General features: G+C 32.7%; 2 protein-coding genes across 2 annotated transcripts; both read right to left on the minus strand.

Annotated features, from left to right (window-relative positions):
• Window positions 1-1,462: 1,462 nt before the first annotated feature.
• LOC133181944 (neo-calmodulin-like) lies at window positions 1,463-5,221 on the minus strand. Its single transcript, XM_061316597.1, has 5 exons — window positions 4,991-5,221; window positions 4,104-4,131; window positions 3,836-3,979; window positions 1,952-2,194; window positions 1,463-1,538 (listed from the first exon to the last, which is right to left on the minus strand). The coding sequence occupies exons 1-5, from the start codon at window positions 4,991-4,993 to the stop codon at window positions 1,498-1,500; spliced, it is 459 nt and encodes a 152-aa protein (XP_061172581.1). The 5' UTR covers window positions 4,994-5,221; the 3' UTR covers window positions 1,463-1,497.
• Window positions 5,222-11,724: 6,503 nt separating this feature from the next.
• On the minus strand, window positions 11,725-16,011 carry LOC133182488 (neo-calmodulin-like). Its single transcript, XM_061317333.1, has 5 exons — window positions 16,000-16,011; window positions 13,847-13,877; window positions 13,620-13,754; window positions 12,309-12,545; window positions 11,725-11,798 (listed from the first exon to the last, which is right to left on the minus strand). Exons 1-5 carry the CDS (start codon window positions 16,009-16,011, stop codon window positions 11,743-11,745), a joined length of 471 nt encoding a protein of 156 aa, XP_061173317.1. The 3' UTR covers window positions 11,725-11,742.
• Window positions 16,012-16,859: the final 848 nt, after the last annotated feature.

Below are 16,859 nucleotides of genomic sequence, written 5' to 3' on the forward strand. Positions count from 1 at the left end.
AAAGTATTTCACAGAAATTTCTATTTTTAGTAACCATGACAACACCATTCACTGAAATCAAAAACCGAAATACATATTATGTATTGTAGTGTATTCTAATTGTGTGCCAAGTTATATTGAAATCAGACCAAAACTGTAGCAGGAGTAATGTTTTAAAGGAATTTCCCAGAAATTTTTATTTTTAGTAACCATGGCAACACCGTAAATCGAAATCATAAACCGATGCACTTATTTATGTATCTTAGTGTAGTCTACTTGTGTGCCAAGTTATACTGAAATCAGACCAAAACTGTAGAAGGAGTAGCGTTTTAAAGGAATTTCACAGAAATTTCTATTTTTAGTAACCATGGCAACACCGTTCATCGAAATCAAAAACTGATGTACTAAATTATATATATCAGTGTAGTCTACTTGTGTGCCAAGTTATATTGAAATCATACCAAAACTGTAGGAGGAGTAGCATTTTGAAAAATTGTTTACAGACAGACGGACGACGGACACCTTACTATCGCATAAGCTCTTCTGGTCTCTGACCAGTAGAGCTAAAAATCATATTAATTTGATATATTTTTAAACTTCAGTCCATTATTTTTAATTTTACTTACATTTGAAATTTTCTTTTAGTCTTTGATTGTTTAAAAATTTTAACTAAATTCATTGATTTTGAGAAGCAGAAAAGGAGATATTTTCATACGCCGCTGTTCCGCCCAAAATATAGTCCCTGCTAGATTTCAAACTCAGTTTACCATTTCTATTTAAAATTGTACGATTATGGTGAGGAAAGAAAAATATGATCTTTTAAATCTCTTACATCTAATTATATAAGACATATAACCAAATATAATTTGAATATTTCATTTAGTCAGAAATCAGACAAGAATCCCTCCTTAATACTGTAATTTGTTTAAATAGCCCCGACGTATATTAACCTGTTTTCAGAACACAGATGAGTAGATATAAAAACTCGATTAAGCATTTATATCAGTGTAAGATGTATACATAAAAAGGTACAGTTGTTACATTGTTTTCTGAGACTTGAATGAAAACCCTTCGTCGGGGGGTATTTAAGAGTATAAGATTCAAAAAAAGATCTAGTCTATATCTTGGTCTGTCACAGAAAGCGGACAAATCTTTTTTTTTTTTACTTTTTCAAGAAAATATGATAGACTGATAGACTGTTGAATAATTATATCACATCCTCCAAGTCTTCAGTATATAGAATTTCTGTCTAAACCGCTTTTAGAATAAATAAAAGATGCAAAAAGTGAGTGTTCTCAACAAAATTATAGCAGCTTATTCCTAGCGTTAGGCTAGTATAAATTTTTTACTTGGTGCCTGCCAAATTTGATATGGTCAAAAACCTTTTTACGGATTAAATGGTTTAGTAATTTATTTTTATTTAACATATGTAACAGAAATAATACGATAATAATTTTCATAAAATACATTCTCATAACTCTCTCTCTCTCTCTCTCTCTCTCTCTCTCTCTCTCTGGATTACTGCTGCTTCAGTCCCCCGGCCAACATTGCTGTGAATTCTGCAAAAAAAAGTTTTCAGAAGCTAATGTACATTAACAGATGATGAGTTATTTAAGAATGATATTTATAAAAAGCAAGTTGTGGCCTTAGAATCGAGAAAATCTTGATCCTGACCTTTGAGACACTGTTCAGTCGAATATGATTTTTATTGAATAAAGGTGGCATGAACACCGTTTGCTCAAGTGAGTCATGTCACATGTTGAAAGAGGGGAGGGGGAAGGTCGCTCTTCTTAAGTTTTGCTGATAGCTGATAGAAATGAATTCCGATACTTAAGGACAGAATAAATGTGTTTCATTTCTTTGTTTCGAAATGGATTTCAAAGTTTTTGAAATATGTGTGTAACAAATCCATATGTAAAGACAATATTTGAGTTACAGTTATCAAACTTGACCAAAATTTGATTTGCAGTACCTTCGTAATCAATTTGTCCATCACCGTCCCTATCGGCCTCGAGGAGCATCTCATCAGCCTCATCATCAGAGAGTTTTTCACCCAAATTCGTCATTATATGACGTAGCTCTGACGCAGTAATGTAGCCTTTGTTTTCTTTGTCGAAGACTTTGAATGCCTCTCTTATGTCATTTTCAACATCTACTTCTTGCATTTTTCTTGCCATCATTTGCAAAAATTCACTAAAATCGATGATTCCATTTCCTAATTAAATAAAAATGATATGGATGAAACAATGCATACATTGAACAATAGGTATTTAATTTAATTTTATTTATTTGTTTTGTTTTTATTTATTTTAATTTTTTTCTTTTGCCAGTTTTTTAGTGGGGGGGGGGATTCAACAATACAAAGGGGTGGGATCAGGTACCAAGGAGGAGTAAGCATCCGCTGTAGACCAGTCACACCCGCCGTGTGCTGCTTGTCAAGATCGGACAAAACGGAAAAATACGTAGACAATTCGGTGTGAAAATAATGGCCTAACAATTTTTGTGAAAAAGGTCACTTACATGTATAATTTGATTTAATGATAGATTGTATTTGCTGATAAGGTAAATGTATCGACCATAGAATTTGCGAAATGTTGACTTTAAACGAGGCTGTTGATATCCTTGTTTTATCAACTTATTTGTCAATAGCTTGCATCTTTTTAGAAATTGTTCGTAAGTAGAGAAGTACGCATCGAATCAACTATAAATATCATATATTTATAAATATTAATTTTCGTCCGCCACAAATACTCTAATCAACTCAGCTGTTTATTCAGCCTCCCCCACCCCTATCTTTTCAATATCTCAAAAAGTTAATGAGATCAAATCCATTTTGAATCTAAAATAATTATTTTAAAGATGATGGCCTTGAACATTTGTACATAAGTTTTGAATACTAGACCATTATGAGCAGGGCTTTTTAATACGGTGCAGTTCTAAAGCACATGTCAGTTTGTATTTACTGTTATTCAATACGCTGCCAGTTAAATTAAGTTGTAAAATGCTAAAACACTAACAACTGTACTCTAAAAACAAAAATATCTTCAAATTTGAAAATAGGCGAATAAGCCTAGAAGAATGACTACGGTTAAACAAGAAAGTGAAAAATCAAATGTCAATTATAGAAATTTTTCTTTGATATTTCAGTTAACATTAATATGAACGTTTCCGTCATGTAAAATCTCCACAAATCGCAACAATCTCAAACGTATTAAAATCATTCGTCAGTGAAATAGCATCCACACACCAAATAACGCAAAAGTGATAATATTATCATACTGTATGACAATTTTTCCATATGATTGAGTCTTTGCTCCATTTTTTTGAAAGTTAATCTTAATGTAAGGCGTAAAAATAGTGTACATCCTTAGATGCATCATCCATGCAAGTTTGGTCAATATAGGGCTTATAGTTATTTGGAAATGAGACCTGCTCTAAAAACTTTAACCTGCTCTAAGAATTTTAACCTGCTTCAAAAACATTAACCTGGTCATTCTTCAGCTGAAATTGCAGCATCTCAAACCTTGACTGGTACAATGAAACATACTAGAAGCATCCTCCATGCATCTCTGATTGATATAGGGCACAGAAGTACTTGAAAAGAAAACTGCACCAAAAATTTTTACCTGGGACGCCAACGGTATTACATAAGCTACTTCGTTGAGGTGAGCTAAAAATGAGTGGTGAATTATACAAATTTCTACGGAAATACTGAAAATTTAGAAATTGAGTCTTGTATAAATTAAATACTTCAAAATACTTCAAATAATAAATTAAATACTTCAAAATTCTCCAGAAGCTTATGTAAGCAGGGTAATGTTAATACTTGTTTTAAGATAGGACAAAGAAAAATTACCATCAACATCTATGGCTTCCACTAGATCATCAAGTTCCTCAGGAGAGGGGTTCTGTCCTAGGGATCGAAGAACCACACCTAATTCTTCTGTAGAAATCGTCCCGTCACCATCCTTATCAAACACACGAAATGCTTGGCGGTACTCTGAGGAAATATCATATATTTAATTTTTTTTAATGGGAATCATTATTTCATTGTTTAATTGATATTGATTCCATATAAAACTATTAATTTGGACAGAGTTATAATTAGAGATAAAAAAAGATACCTTCTATTTGTTCTTTCGTAAAATTTTCCTGAAAAGTAAATTGAAATTAAAATAAATTCTTGAACAGTTTCCGAGCTCTTGAAGTGTCCCAAGAGAAAGAGGAATTAAAAATTTAAAATGCATATTTTACAAGCCTCCAAATCATAGAAGTTATAAAAAAGAAACCTTCATGTAAATACTTTTAACTTACCCTTGAGAATTTTCTTAAGGTTTAACAACTATGTTTACATCATACAATGTAATTCAATATGTGACAACTGTACATTAATTACTGTTATTTGTTCAATGAAGAGACTTTCAGATTTAAATACCCTCTTAAATCTGCAGGGTAGAAGAGCAGACCAACATAATTACATCTCTAAAGAAATTATTCTAAATAAGATTTTATCATTGTGTTCATTTCTCGCCTTTACCTTTCGTAAAATTAATACACTGTGTATGTACTTTGATAAAATATCAAGATTGCCCTGAAAGTTACTCAACATCCACACATAACTTTTATCATTATTTAACAACAATTATTATAAACATTATCTCAGTGAAAAATTAAAAGTTTATCAGTTACTTTCATCCTGAAAATATTTATCTTTTTTTCCAAATATGTTTTGATATAAAAATGTACATAAATTTTGTTTCTTACATATATGGAAATGAAACAACTTACATTATCAATCTCCTCCGTTTCTAAACTTTTCTCTGCGCTTGACATATTCAAATGCATTAAGTTAAATCATGATCATATGTTTTTATATTTTTATAAAAGCTTTTTTCCCCATATTGCCTCACGCTTACAAAGATGAAATCAAATCATCGTATCTTTTCATTCGGTACAAAAGAAAATGGAAAATATTTGACGGGTGAATAAAAGTATATTTTACGTCACTTACCATTTTGTGTAGATCTTTTGAAGGTTAATCCATGTACTCGTTTACTATTTTCTTTTGGCATTAATTTATCCTACATTTGCCGTGAGGTTGACACTTACAAAGACGTGTCAGTTTATGACTTCAGTAGATTTGGTTTTTCTCTCTTAATGTTTAAAATACAGGCAATACAGACGTTTCGTATTTTCGTTTATTTAATATCCTTACGTAATGTTAAAAGAAATCAGGTAGTTTCCTTTAATGTTTCACATCATTGGGTAACGATAAATATCTGCTGGAGTTCAACTTCTGACAGAAAGATTTAAATCAAGATATATACAAAGCTCATAAAACATTTATTTATAAATGATACCAAATTAAGCGAAATATTTAAACACACAACAGGGCACGTCTGTAAGGAGGAAAATCATAAAAATATTTGTTCTTCCTACTGTGTCTCCAGCGAAACAGGATTCAAGCGACCTTTGCTTGTAAATAAACTGAGTTTGCATTACAAGCTTCAATGCTTTCCCCGTGTTTACATATGGGATGAGGCTATTGTAATTGTGTTCGGTACTTTATTTTGGGGCATATATATTGAATATTGTCTCACAGTTTACCGTTAGGATATTGTTAAAGCCAAACTTGTTTACATATAAGTTTACTTAAAGATTTGATGCGAAAGAAATTTGTTATTGAGACTGAGTCTTTGTCTGTAGAATTAATCTGAAACTTGACATCAGAAGACATTCAGATTTTAAAATTTCATTTCTCGAGCACGATGAATTATTTATTTAAAGATTTTTGTGGTGCAGATGTATTTCGAAATAAATAAATAAATAAATAATTTAAAAAATCAATTTTTTTGTTATTTTCTTTTTTCCTCTCTCTCCATCTAACTCTCTCTTTTCACTTGGTGTTGGGTAAACGATGTAATTAAAAGTGAACACGATTCGTAAAAGGCAGAGATCTACGTTTGTCCGCCATATTACTCTGGAATTTTTGTCAACTGTACGGCCCTATGTAAGTCGTTAACTTGGTCTCGGTTCAACGAATCAGTCTTGACCGGTGTAGACAGGCGTATTCTACAAAGCTATTGTAAAACTTTCGGTAGCGACAAGAGTACGACAGGAGAGAAGGTTACCAAAGAAACTTGCATCAGTTGCACAGGTAAGTGCAGTACAAACAAACACAAATACACGTAAACTGCAATAAAATGTAAACAAGGGTAATGTAAGATAACCAACACAAACACGTGTCGTCCATTTCACGTAGGTACCCGTTACAAGAATGCAGTCAGGTGTAACGAATGCGAAGGGTATACCCCCTGATATCCTAGGACAACTATATGGCATATACCTCTTTACGAGTCGTGTTCAGCTTGAAGGAGCGAAGGGACATTATCCGAGGCTTTTGTATACTTTTAGGACTAGATAAAATGAAACACACTTTTACTTATTTCAAGGTTCCAGCCATTCTTAGGCCCGAGAAATGGAGCGATTTTTAAAAAAAATCTTTTTAAGTATTGAGCAAGCAAATTAACATGAGTATTAATGAGTAAATATATCCCCTACCAAATTGTGAAATACATAACCCCTGGATTCCGCTCAAAGGATGGAATAAACTGGTTAATATATTGAAAATACATTGCACACTTACTGATACATGTAGATTGATTGCTTTACGTCCCTTGCAAGATGAATTCACATCATATGAGACGTATGCCGGTGAAGGGTTTCAAATTTGGACATTATTTAGCAAGCAGAGCCAATGAGCATTAAGAAATCATTATCGTGCTAATGCCTGTCGTGACATGGGGACTCGGGTTTTAAGGTCTCAACCGAAAGACCTGCAACTTTCAATTTAAATGGCCTAGAGCTTGGCGAAGGGAGAGTTGCTTCCTAATTTTTATCGACTTAGGTTTTTGCGACTTGAAACCACAATTTTTCGATCATGTGGCGAGCCCTCTACCGAAAGGTCTACGGTGACGGTCTCACTGCATCATTGAAAATCTTAGGTATGGTCATCTACTCGTCTAGCAGGTAAAATGTTTGACTGATTACAAACAGCAAACTCTCTACCACAAGTGTGAAATTCATGTTCCCTTGTTCTAGGGTTCAACCCAAGATCGGGGTAATTTAATATATTGAAAATAATCACTGTAATGAAAATGTTATTTGTTACTAAATGATAATTATAATAGTAAAAATTTTATAAAAAATGTAAAATTTCTTCCATTTGGTCATGGAAATACGCATTTTAAAGTCTTCTTTTATCGGGAACATGTAGTAAAAAACAGGTTGCATTATTCTAATGATCAGTAAGCACTCTACCAAAAATAACTGAAACGTCTCCTGGGTCCAGGCAGGCCCATAGGAAGCAAATTCAGTTGGGGGGGGGGTACAGCCATACATTTTCAGTTGACAGTTGAGGGGGCACAAAAAAAGGTCATCAACTACCAAAAATTCCTTGACAAGCAAAAAAAAAAAAAAAAAAAAAAAAAAAAAAAAGGACATCAAACGTTTTTATTGAGGGGGCACAAGTATATAGTTTCTATTTTTACTATAGCAATCTATATATCGGCAAAATTATTGGGGGAGGGGGGCACGCCCCCCCCCCCCCCCCGGTTCCTACGGCCATGGTCCAGGGTTTACATGTAGGTTTCAAAGCTCCGTTGATCAAAGACATAGGAAACCCGTGATACTCAGGTAACCGTCAAGCAGCACCATATGCATGGATGGACTTTTTGTTTTATCAGTTATACTGTAAAGAAGATAGACAAAATAAGGGTTCTTCGTCGACATACGCTCTAAGAAGATAGACAAAATAAGGGTTCTTCGTCGACATACGCTCTAAGAAGATAGACAAAATAAGGGTTCTTCCTCGGCATACGCTCTTACTAACAAGTTTTAATAGCGTTCTTTATACCAGCCTGCCCTTAGAAAAATTACCCTACTAGCATGAAAGGTAAAAATAATAATAAGGTATCGAGTAAATAAATGACAATTCTTTATTCTCTGTCGTAAAGAATCACAAGTCAATTTCCCTCTTTATTTTGAGATCGTATCAATTTGTGAATTTTCTAGGTGGAGGTAAATGCATAATTTACATCATGTAAATTTTACATTTACCTCCACTTAAGTAAGTTCAATACTTACAATATGAAGATGGACATGGACTTTCATTCTCGAGCCATTTTTTTCATTAAAACCTCATTTCAAACCGATGAGATATCTTCATGCATAAATTCAAAGTGGGATATAGTAAATTCAATTGATGTTTGGACCATTTGCTTTTTAATTAAATGAAAACTTCTTCTCAAAATCAATAAAGTAAACTTAAAAGTGACTCAAAATCAATAAAGTAAACTTAAAAGTGACTTTTTTATTTCTTAATTTGACTTATTATGAATGGTGTTCTGAGAAAAGATATTTTAGGGAGATATCATTTGGTTTTAAAATGACAAAATACATATACTTGACTTCAAATATCTACATTATGATCGTAATCTGTTGTTTTCTATGTTCTAAAAATGTGTGAACTGAAATTTAATTTGTACTCGTGAGACACTATATATATAATAGTTATTAAAATGAAATCTGCTTAAGTTTTGACACTACCGATAAATAAAATATCATGCTCAGTATCACAGTCATATGAGGGGAAAACGCTTTATTACAGTGACTATCATAGCTTGCTGTTTCAAATGTTTTGGGAAATGTGTAAATTGAAATATATAAAGGTGTTTGTGAGGTATCTAATATTTAAGACTTCTTAAAATAAAATTTAATTAAGTTTTTACAGTAATGGTAAATAAATATGATACTCAGTATCACGGGCGAAAATGTTATTGGCGATAAACCTTTTGAGAGAGAAACAGGAACATATAAAATCAAATGTTTCAAAACCAATCATCATTCAGAGCAGGGAAGATGATGTTATACGAGTAAATGAGAGACGGGGTGCTAAAAATGGGGCAAATAATAACCTGTCCTTAGATCAGGACAAAGATCTTACGATGGCTGTGTCCAAGAGTTGTTTTCCTAAGCCACTACTTAGTGGCAGTTTTGATACTTAGCATACTTGCAGGTACATGTATAACAATTTTTAATTTTCACAGCAATTAAAAGGGTAGTGTGTTCTTTCCTTATGATTTCACTTCAACCATTTTTTAAATTTTACAAAAAATATTACAAAAAATCAAACTCTATAATTATTTTTTCCCTTCATTTGTTCCAATGAGTTTAAGCTTTCTTATTTCTTCCTTTCATATGAGGTTAGCATTTCATTTATTTGGTAAAAAATGTTTTCACTTTGTATATTGTGGACACCTACGTTTATTACACCTGCTGTATTTTATTACTAAGTATGTAATAAACATAAAACATACCCTTTTCCAAATCAAATTCTGAATCAACTCTCGACCAATATCAACTCTCAGGCCTTCGGCCCTCTGGCTGATGGTGGTGTCTCGGGCTGAAACAGGATGTAATATGGAAAAGGGTATGTATTATTCTCTATATATGATTAAACAAGTCTAAGAAACCCAATTCTGATAGGGATATTTTCTCCGTTCACAGTTAAAGTATAATATTAAATATATATTTCATTGTGGAGATCTCATAGCAGACTTCGAAGGGCAGTGTGGATCTATAAATAGAAGTTATAACACAAGTATGTAACAATAGAACTTCTGCTGTATCTTAAGAAAAATGTCAGAATATGCTAAAAAAAAAAATAAATAAATAAAAGTACAAATTCTTTTACGCTGTTGACGATTCTAGTTCATTCTGATCATGACATACAATATTTACTTCGGTGATATATATATATATATATATATATATATATATATATATATATATATATATATATATATATATATATATATATATATATATATATATATAGTCGCCCGCGTGGCGCAGTGGTTAGAGAGTCTGCTCTAAAGTCGCGGAATAAGGAGTTGATCCTTACGTCGCGGGTTCGAATCCTACTGTGGGACATGGAGACCGGTCCTTCGGATGAGACCGTATAAACCGAGGTCCCGTGTCGCAGTAGGTGCTGGCACGAAAAAGATCCCTCACACCTCAATGGCCGTAAGTGCTGAGTATAGGACAAAATTTGCAGCTCTCCACCGGCAAGTGGTGGCGTCTCCATATGAGTGAAAAATTCTCGAGAGGGACGTTAAACAATATACAAACAAACAATATATATATATATATATATATATATATATATATATATATATATATATATATATATATATATATATATATATATATATAGTAAAATTTGTCTAATCCGGACTCTGAATACTCCGGATTTTTGTCCATTCCGGCTATAAATTTTAGTTCCATGCACTTTTTTAGCAAATGTATTAGAAAAAATTCTGTGTAGACCGGATAGTGTCTATTCTGTATTCCGAACGGCCATACTGGTCCCAACTGCTCATAATTAACGGTAATTATGTCCTCTAATCCGGCCACGCATAATAACCTGAGTTACTTCAAAGCAATTAACACCTTTCGTGAAGATGTGCTAACGTATGTTTACATAAGTGCCATGAGACGAACTGAATCGCGGCAGTGTCAAAACTTGAAGAAATATAAGATTAAATTACAAGTAAATTAAAAAAAAAAAACTCTCACACATTTAACTTGCTTTTTACTCCATATTACAAAGTATAATAAAAATCAATACAATATAGGTACAGGATTTGCAAACCAAAATATAAATCGGGATCGAAACTCAAACGTCTCATCACAAAATGGCGCCATTACATTAGAGGGAAGACGTAAATTTTTAGATAAAAATTAAAATTTCAATCCAATAATTATCAAAGCGTGAATAGTTGTGTTTATAGTTATATTGAATGCGCTCTTTGACATGCAAAACCCGGGCCGCGTGATATGTATAGTATAATATACCAGTCTGTAGATTTTGACTCCGGTAACATTTCATGTTAAGTCCAAAACTTTGTGAACGAAAAAGAAAACAAAAAATACAGTAAGTCATGCAATCTCTCTAATAATTTCTAGACTCCAAAATACTGATTGATTTTATCAATTATTTATATATTATATATTGTACTCATAAATAAAACACCAAAATTAAATTTCAAATACTTTCCTGCATTTTTCCTGCACTCCGGATTCTGTCTAATCCGGCCAAATTTTACGGAACCGGGGGTAGCCGGTTTGGACAAATTAAACTGTATATATATTAGTTACTTTACAAATGAAACTTCAACAAAGGTTAGCATTTCATTTCATTTATTAGGTAACAAATGTTTTCACTTTGTATATTGTGGACACTTACGTTTGAAATCTTTGTATAAATGATATGAATAATATATAGGGAAAATTCACGTGAGATTTCCTACAGTAAACAAAAAGAAAAAGAGTGAAATGGGATCAAACAATAACGAAGACACTAAACGATAAAATCTAAATTAAAACAAGTATGGAATAACTAGACTAAAATTTCCATAACATTCTACATTTGCTCTGTTTTGAACTCGCCCTTAAAAAGCCTTCATGTGAATGCAAATCTAACTTCTAATCTGAGCTTTAAAGATGGTGGCCAAAAAATTCATACAAAGAACCAGTATGAAAAAAGTACCAAGTACACGATGTTCAACAAGACTACTGAACGACGTACTACACTATTTACAATTGGTAAAATTATCAAATGAAAAAAAATCCTAAGAATGGAAAGGATGTAGAAGCATAGAATTCAATATGAAGTTATATTCCATTGGCCCTAGGTTTTCTTTACACCTCTTCATCATTCTCTGTGTCAAAGTTCTTCTGCATCATACGTTCAAACTCTTAAAAAAATGATAAAATGACATTTTACGTTCTCTAAAAGATAAGATACATGTATATAAATTTGTCTAATACTAGGTACTGTAAAAAGATTCTACACTGAAGTAAAATTAAGATATTAAATCAGAAAAAATTTAAACTTAAGAGGAATCATTTCGTTTTAAAAGTAACTTCAAGAGCATTTAGTCTACATGTGCTGCATATTAACATTCGGACAGGTTTCAGTGATTTATTTTACATAATGAGTCTTTAGTATGGACATGCCCTTTAGGATGGGATTGGTGTTGTTTTGTTCAAAAGACCATTGATTTTGATTTACGCATATATTCTTCCCCTGCGTTTCATTTTTTGGAAAGGAAAATGCGATACCTTATGCGGATGATAGTATAAAGTTAATTTGAAACAGAAAAAAGCATTCATAGAAAATCGCTACATACATATTCAAAATACAGAAAGTGAAAGTTTTACGAAAGAATGCTTGTTTTCGGTATGAGAATGAATACATGTCATACCTGCGTAATTAATTCTTCCATCCCCGTCTAAATCAGCTTCCTCCATCATCTCATCAATATCTGAATCGTCCAGCTCATGTCCCACTAGGTTCTCCATCCCCATCTTTAGTTCCTTCCAGTCGATAAAACCGTTTTTGTCCACATCAAATGTTTTAAACATGTCGTTGACCTCTCCAACAGCAGCTGTCTTCAATGTCATCAAGTTCATGAACTCATTCATGTCCAAATGACCATTTTCTGATAAAACAAAAGATTTTTACACTATTTTACTAATTGTTAGGCCATTATTTACACACTGAATTGTCGACGGATTTTTCCGTTATTTCCCGATCATGACAAGGAGCACACGGCGGGTGTGACAGGTCGGCAGGGGATGCTCACTCCTCCATGGCACCTGATCCCACCTCTGATGTTTGGAGGTCCGTGTTTGCTCTGCTTCTATTTTGTATTGTATAATGGACTTTTGAGCTTGATTACTGTTCGTTATCTCCATATATTTCATTTAGTATCCCGTATTCTCATTGACCACATCTATGATATGAACTAATTATTATGACCTATATTTACGTGTGTTTGAAATTTTCCAGTCAACGGGTTCAAGAGCTACAATCCAGTTATAGTTGCATAGAGAACTGTTATTTTGAACGGTGTCCTTGAGCCAGTATCAATCCTCAACTTTCAAACATTAGGCAGCAAAAGACTAAAATTAAGAACTGTTCAAATTAAAGACTTCAAAGTAACGATTTTGAAAGGATTTCAATAATTTAAAAATTTCATTTCCCAGTGACATTGACTTTGAGTCAATCAGCTTCCAAACACAATTTAAGCTAGTTCACAGATAATTAAACCTAAATCGATCCCATCCAGGACAGAGATCTGGAGAAGAACATAGAATCAGGAGCAGTTTTATGACATACAACCATAGCTAAATAACGCTTCCTCCACGTTTGGTGGACGTACTCGTAACTATATATGTACCTAATGTCGATTAAAACAAAGTGTTTATTTACCCTATTTAAACATTCAGCTTACAAGTTTTTTATTCTTAATATTCATTATTTTAACGCAATTTCAAACTCATTACATAATTGATTTGGCTTGAAATTAAATTACATGTAAATTAAGATTATGTATAGGAGAAAGTTATCTTAAACAGATACTTTTTGTTGAAACTTTCATCTTTCATCAAAGTCATGAATCATGTTCCAGCAACTCATTCACTCATTCTTATAATGCTTTTTTGCATCCCCCACCTTTTTAGGTATCACAGTATAAATTGAGTAGGTTAGTCTAATGATTAAGAATACAAACCATCCTCATCAACAGTCAAAATAAGGTCACGGATTTCCACTTCACTTGGATTGTGACCTAGTTTTCGTAAGGCGATCCCTAGTTCACGCTCGGATAGAAAACCATCCCCATCCTCATCAGCCTCATAGAAAGCATCTGTAAAATTTACATGTGGAATTTGTGGATTATTTTTAGCCAGGTGGTTATAAATAGTTGCTTTAAAGGAGCAAATTGTCATAGAAACATACCTTTGTAGACCTCGTGAGCAAAATTATCCGTCTATCAAAATAGAAAAATACAAAACATTTAGAATATATTTTCACACCACAGTTAACAGTAAACAGATTTTTAAAAAATAATTTATACTTTTTATGTTTATATCAAAATCCTCAGAATTTTAAACATACATGTAAGTAATAATATTTATAGTATCAAACAAGTACTTAGAAGCTTACGCTCTGAAAATACGATGTTGATGAGTGTACTCTTTCCATTTAGATGTATTTATTCAAGAATTATTCAATTACTTTGACTTATTTTAAATGCCTTACACATTTTTAAACAAGCGTAATATCTAATTAAATTATAGGCGCATCTTAAATTGTACAATTGCTATTGCAGTGAATTATTCCAGCCAGAACAAAGAGTAGAATTCTCCCTAAGCTTATTCTTATCTAGGTCGATGTAAAATCAGTATATCAGGTAAGCAGAATACAGTATGCATGTTTTCTAATATTACCCCTTTTCTGTGAAACCTGGCATTATTAGTTTTAAAATTTCATATTTTAAACACAATTGATGCTTATTACTTCCAGTTTGGTAATCTAATCTGATGTTTAATTTTATGAAATGTTCCAGCTGTGCCCAATATAGATAAAAAGTGGCAGAGGTTAGTCTTTAGCATCGGGCGATAGTTGCACCCTTAAGATCTTTCGTCACTAAGGGCCGACTTCATTTGTTACAGAGCGGCGTACGCCGAATTGCGCCGGTCATATGACAGGCGTAAAACGGCTAAGTGGCAAATGAAGTAAACCGGCGAAAACAAAAAATAATTATACTAAATAATAATCAATTAATTATATTCTATCACTTTTTACATTATGTCTTAGCGATAAAAAGGTTGAATAATTCAAAATTCAATGTAATAAAAAAAATCATGGACCTCATGAAAAATCATAATTTCGAAAATAACAACAGATTTTAAATATATGAATGGAAATTTGTTCAAGAAATGCAAATAATTAAAGAACATGCCGAATTGGTAAAAAGTATCTGCATTTTAACAGTTGTTTAATCTTCCTGCCATATTTCTAAGACCGGCGAATCCGGCGCCGGTCATATCAAACCGGCGAGATCGGCGTACGCCGGCGAACCTTCTCCGGTCAAATGAAGTAACAAGCCGGGTTACCAAAGGTCAAGCGGCGCATTCGGCGTACGCCGGTTTGACAAATGAAGTCCCACCTAAAATGTCCAATGGTGTTGCCTAAATCCTGAAGTAAATATCAACACGGAGTTTATGCCAAGAATACCAAGTCACAGATCAGATACATTAATGAAAGGAATATTGCTCAAGCATTGCAATTGAGTTCTGAGAAAAAAATTGATATGTGGATTTTATTTTGGAGTCGTATCTAATTGGATTGCTGATGTTTTGGTAAAAATACTGTAGTAAGAAAAATAAAAGGGAGTAAGATTAATAAACTTTGGACAACTTTTTTCTTTTTTAATAATTGATTTATTTATTACAAAATTTGCAAAATGAAGCATACCAGTAGTTATAATAGCCGGAGTATAAAGTCTTTTTTAAGAGGGCTACAACTCCGTAGGATCTCCGTAATGGGCTAGTGTGGGAGTGGTCAATACTACACATATTTTGGCTCAATTGATCAATGTAACTGTTTCATTAACATTTCCTACCAGAACTCAAAAATTGTAGTTATGCAAGATATAAATTGATCCAAAACTCTCTGAGGCTATCTTTAAAATAATTTTTGCTTGCTCTCTCTTAACTCAGGATAAAAAAAATTGTGTCAGTAAGAAGGTGAATTTTTTTTTTTTTATCTCAGAAACAATTTCAATATCAATGCTGATTTTTCAAAATCTATTAAAATTGAGGGTATTAATAAAATTTAAATGGTTTTCCACGGATGGGAAAATTTCGAAATGGATAAAATAATCACTTTTTGGAGGTTTAAAAAGGTTCCGAGTCGGGCCATTTTTAGCCAGTCGGTCGGGAGAGGGCAAACAAACTATTTTTTCTATCATTAAGTTGAATGCTGACTGACCTTTATCATACAAATTGTTAGGTCATTATGTACACAATGAATTGTCTATGGATTTTTCCGTTTGCCCGATCATTACATTGAACACACGGCGGGCGTGACCGGTCGACAGGAGATACTTTCTCCTCCATGGCTCCTGATCCCACCTCTGATGTGTTCAGAGGTCCTTGTTTGTTCTGCTCCCGATTTGTATTGGTAAACAGGCAGTTGTATTTTACTTGTGTAAGCGTGTTAGCGTATAAAGGGCAAGATTGTTGATAATGAATAAAAATTCTTTCTTATTTAAATATTCGAATGAATATTTGATAAATTTTGCCTTATGTAGCCCACATTTAAATATTTTTGCACCATTACGGAGATCCCTTGGAATTGTTGCCCTTTCCTGAAAACAGCAGATAAAAATTGGAGAGGACTACATTATTGCAGTTAAGTTTCTCCTATATGGAGTTATTAAATAATTTACAGAGCAAATTACCTGTGCATAAAATTACATTTTGTTTCTTGGTAAATTATTTAAAAAAAACTGTTAGTTAGTACATGAAATGTTTCATTACATTTTTGTAGAATCATGACATACAGGTAGAATAAATCTGTTTAAAGGTAGTACATGTGTAGATAAGTGTCTTTAAAGAATTGTAAATCATCATAATTATTTCAAAGAAGTAATAACGTTTCGATTATGGATTGAAATTGCATTATATATGTGTGGAAAATATAATAAGAGCTGATAATTGAATGAATTATTTTCTTCATTGACAACTTACAAGGTATATTGAATTGTTCTGGTTGTGAGAGAAGTCATTTAAGTTTTAGATAATCATAATTCAACACCAGATTGGTGATAACGCGTCCAATTACAGGTTTCGAATTTCTGTTAAAATGAATCTTTCAGATCATGAAAGACAAGGTGGAATAGAAGGGTCTGGGAAGGATCACATTATCACAGAATTAGTATAGAAGAATCAAAATGATTTGTCTA

Source organism: Saccostrea echinata, unplaced genomic scaffold (genome assembly GCF_033153115.1).
Source record: "Saccostrea echinata isolate AGI-Se365-2 ecotype Australia unplaced genomic scaffold, CSIRO_AGI_Sech_v1 ptg000009l, whole genome shotgun sequence".
Classification (NCBI taxonomy): Eukaryota; Metazoa; Mollusca; class Bivalvia; order Ostreida; family Ostreidae; genus Saccostrea; species Saccostrea echinata.

Bases quoted from the DNA above. Each gene is read 5' to 3' on its own strand.
- LOC133181944 (XM_061316597.1), bottom strand. The intron at 2,195-3,835 runs GTAATTTTTCTT...TTATTTAATTAG, and splicing joins GGAAGCCATAGATGTTGATG to GAAATGGAATCATCGATTTT. The intron at 1,539-1,951 runs GTACTGCAAATC...TTTTTTTTGCAG, and splicing joins TGGACAAATTGATTACGAAG to AATTCACAGCAATGTTGGCC.
- LOC133182488 (XM_061317333.1), bottom strand. The intron at 12,546-13,619 runs GTTTGTATTCTT...TTGTTTTATCAG, and splicing joins TTTGACTGTTGATGAGGATG to AAAATGGTCATTTGGACATG. The intron at 11,799-12,308 runs GTATGACATGTA...CATTTTTTTAAG, and splicing joins TGGAAGAATTAATTACGCAG to AGTTTGAACGTATGATGCAG.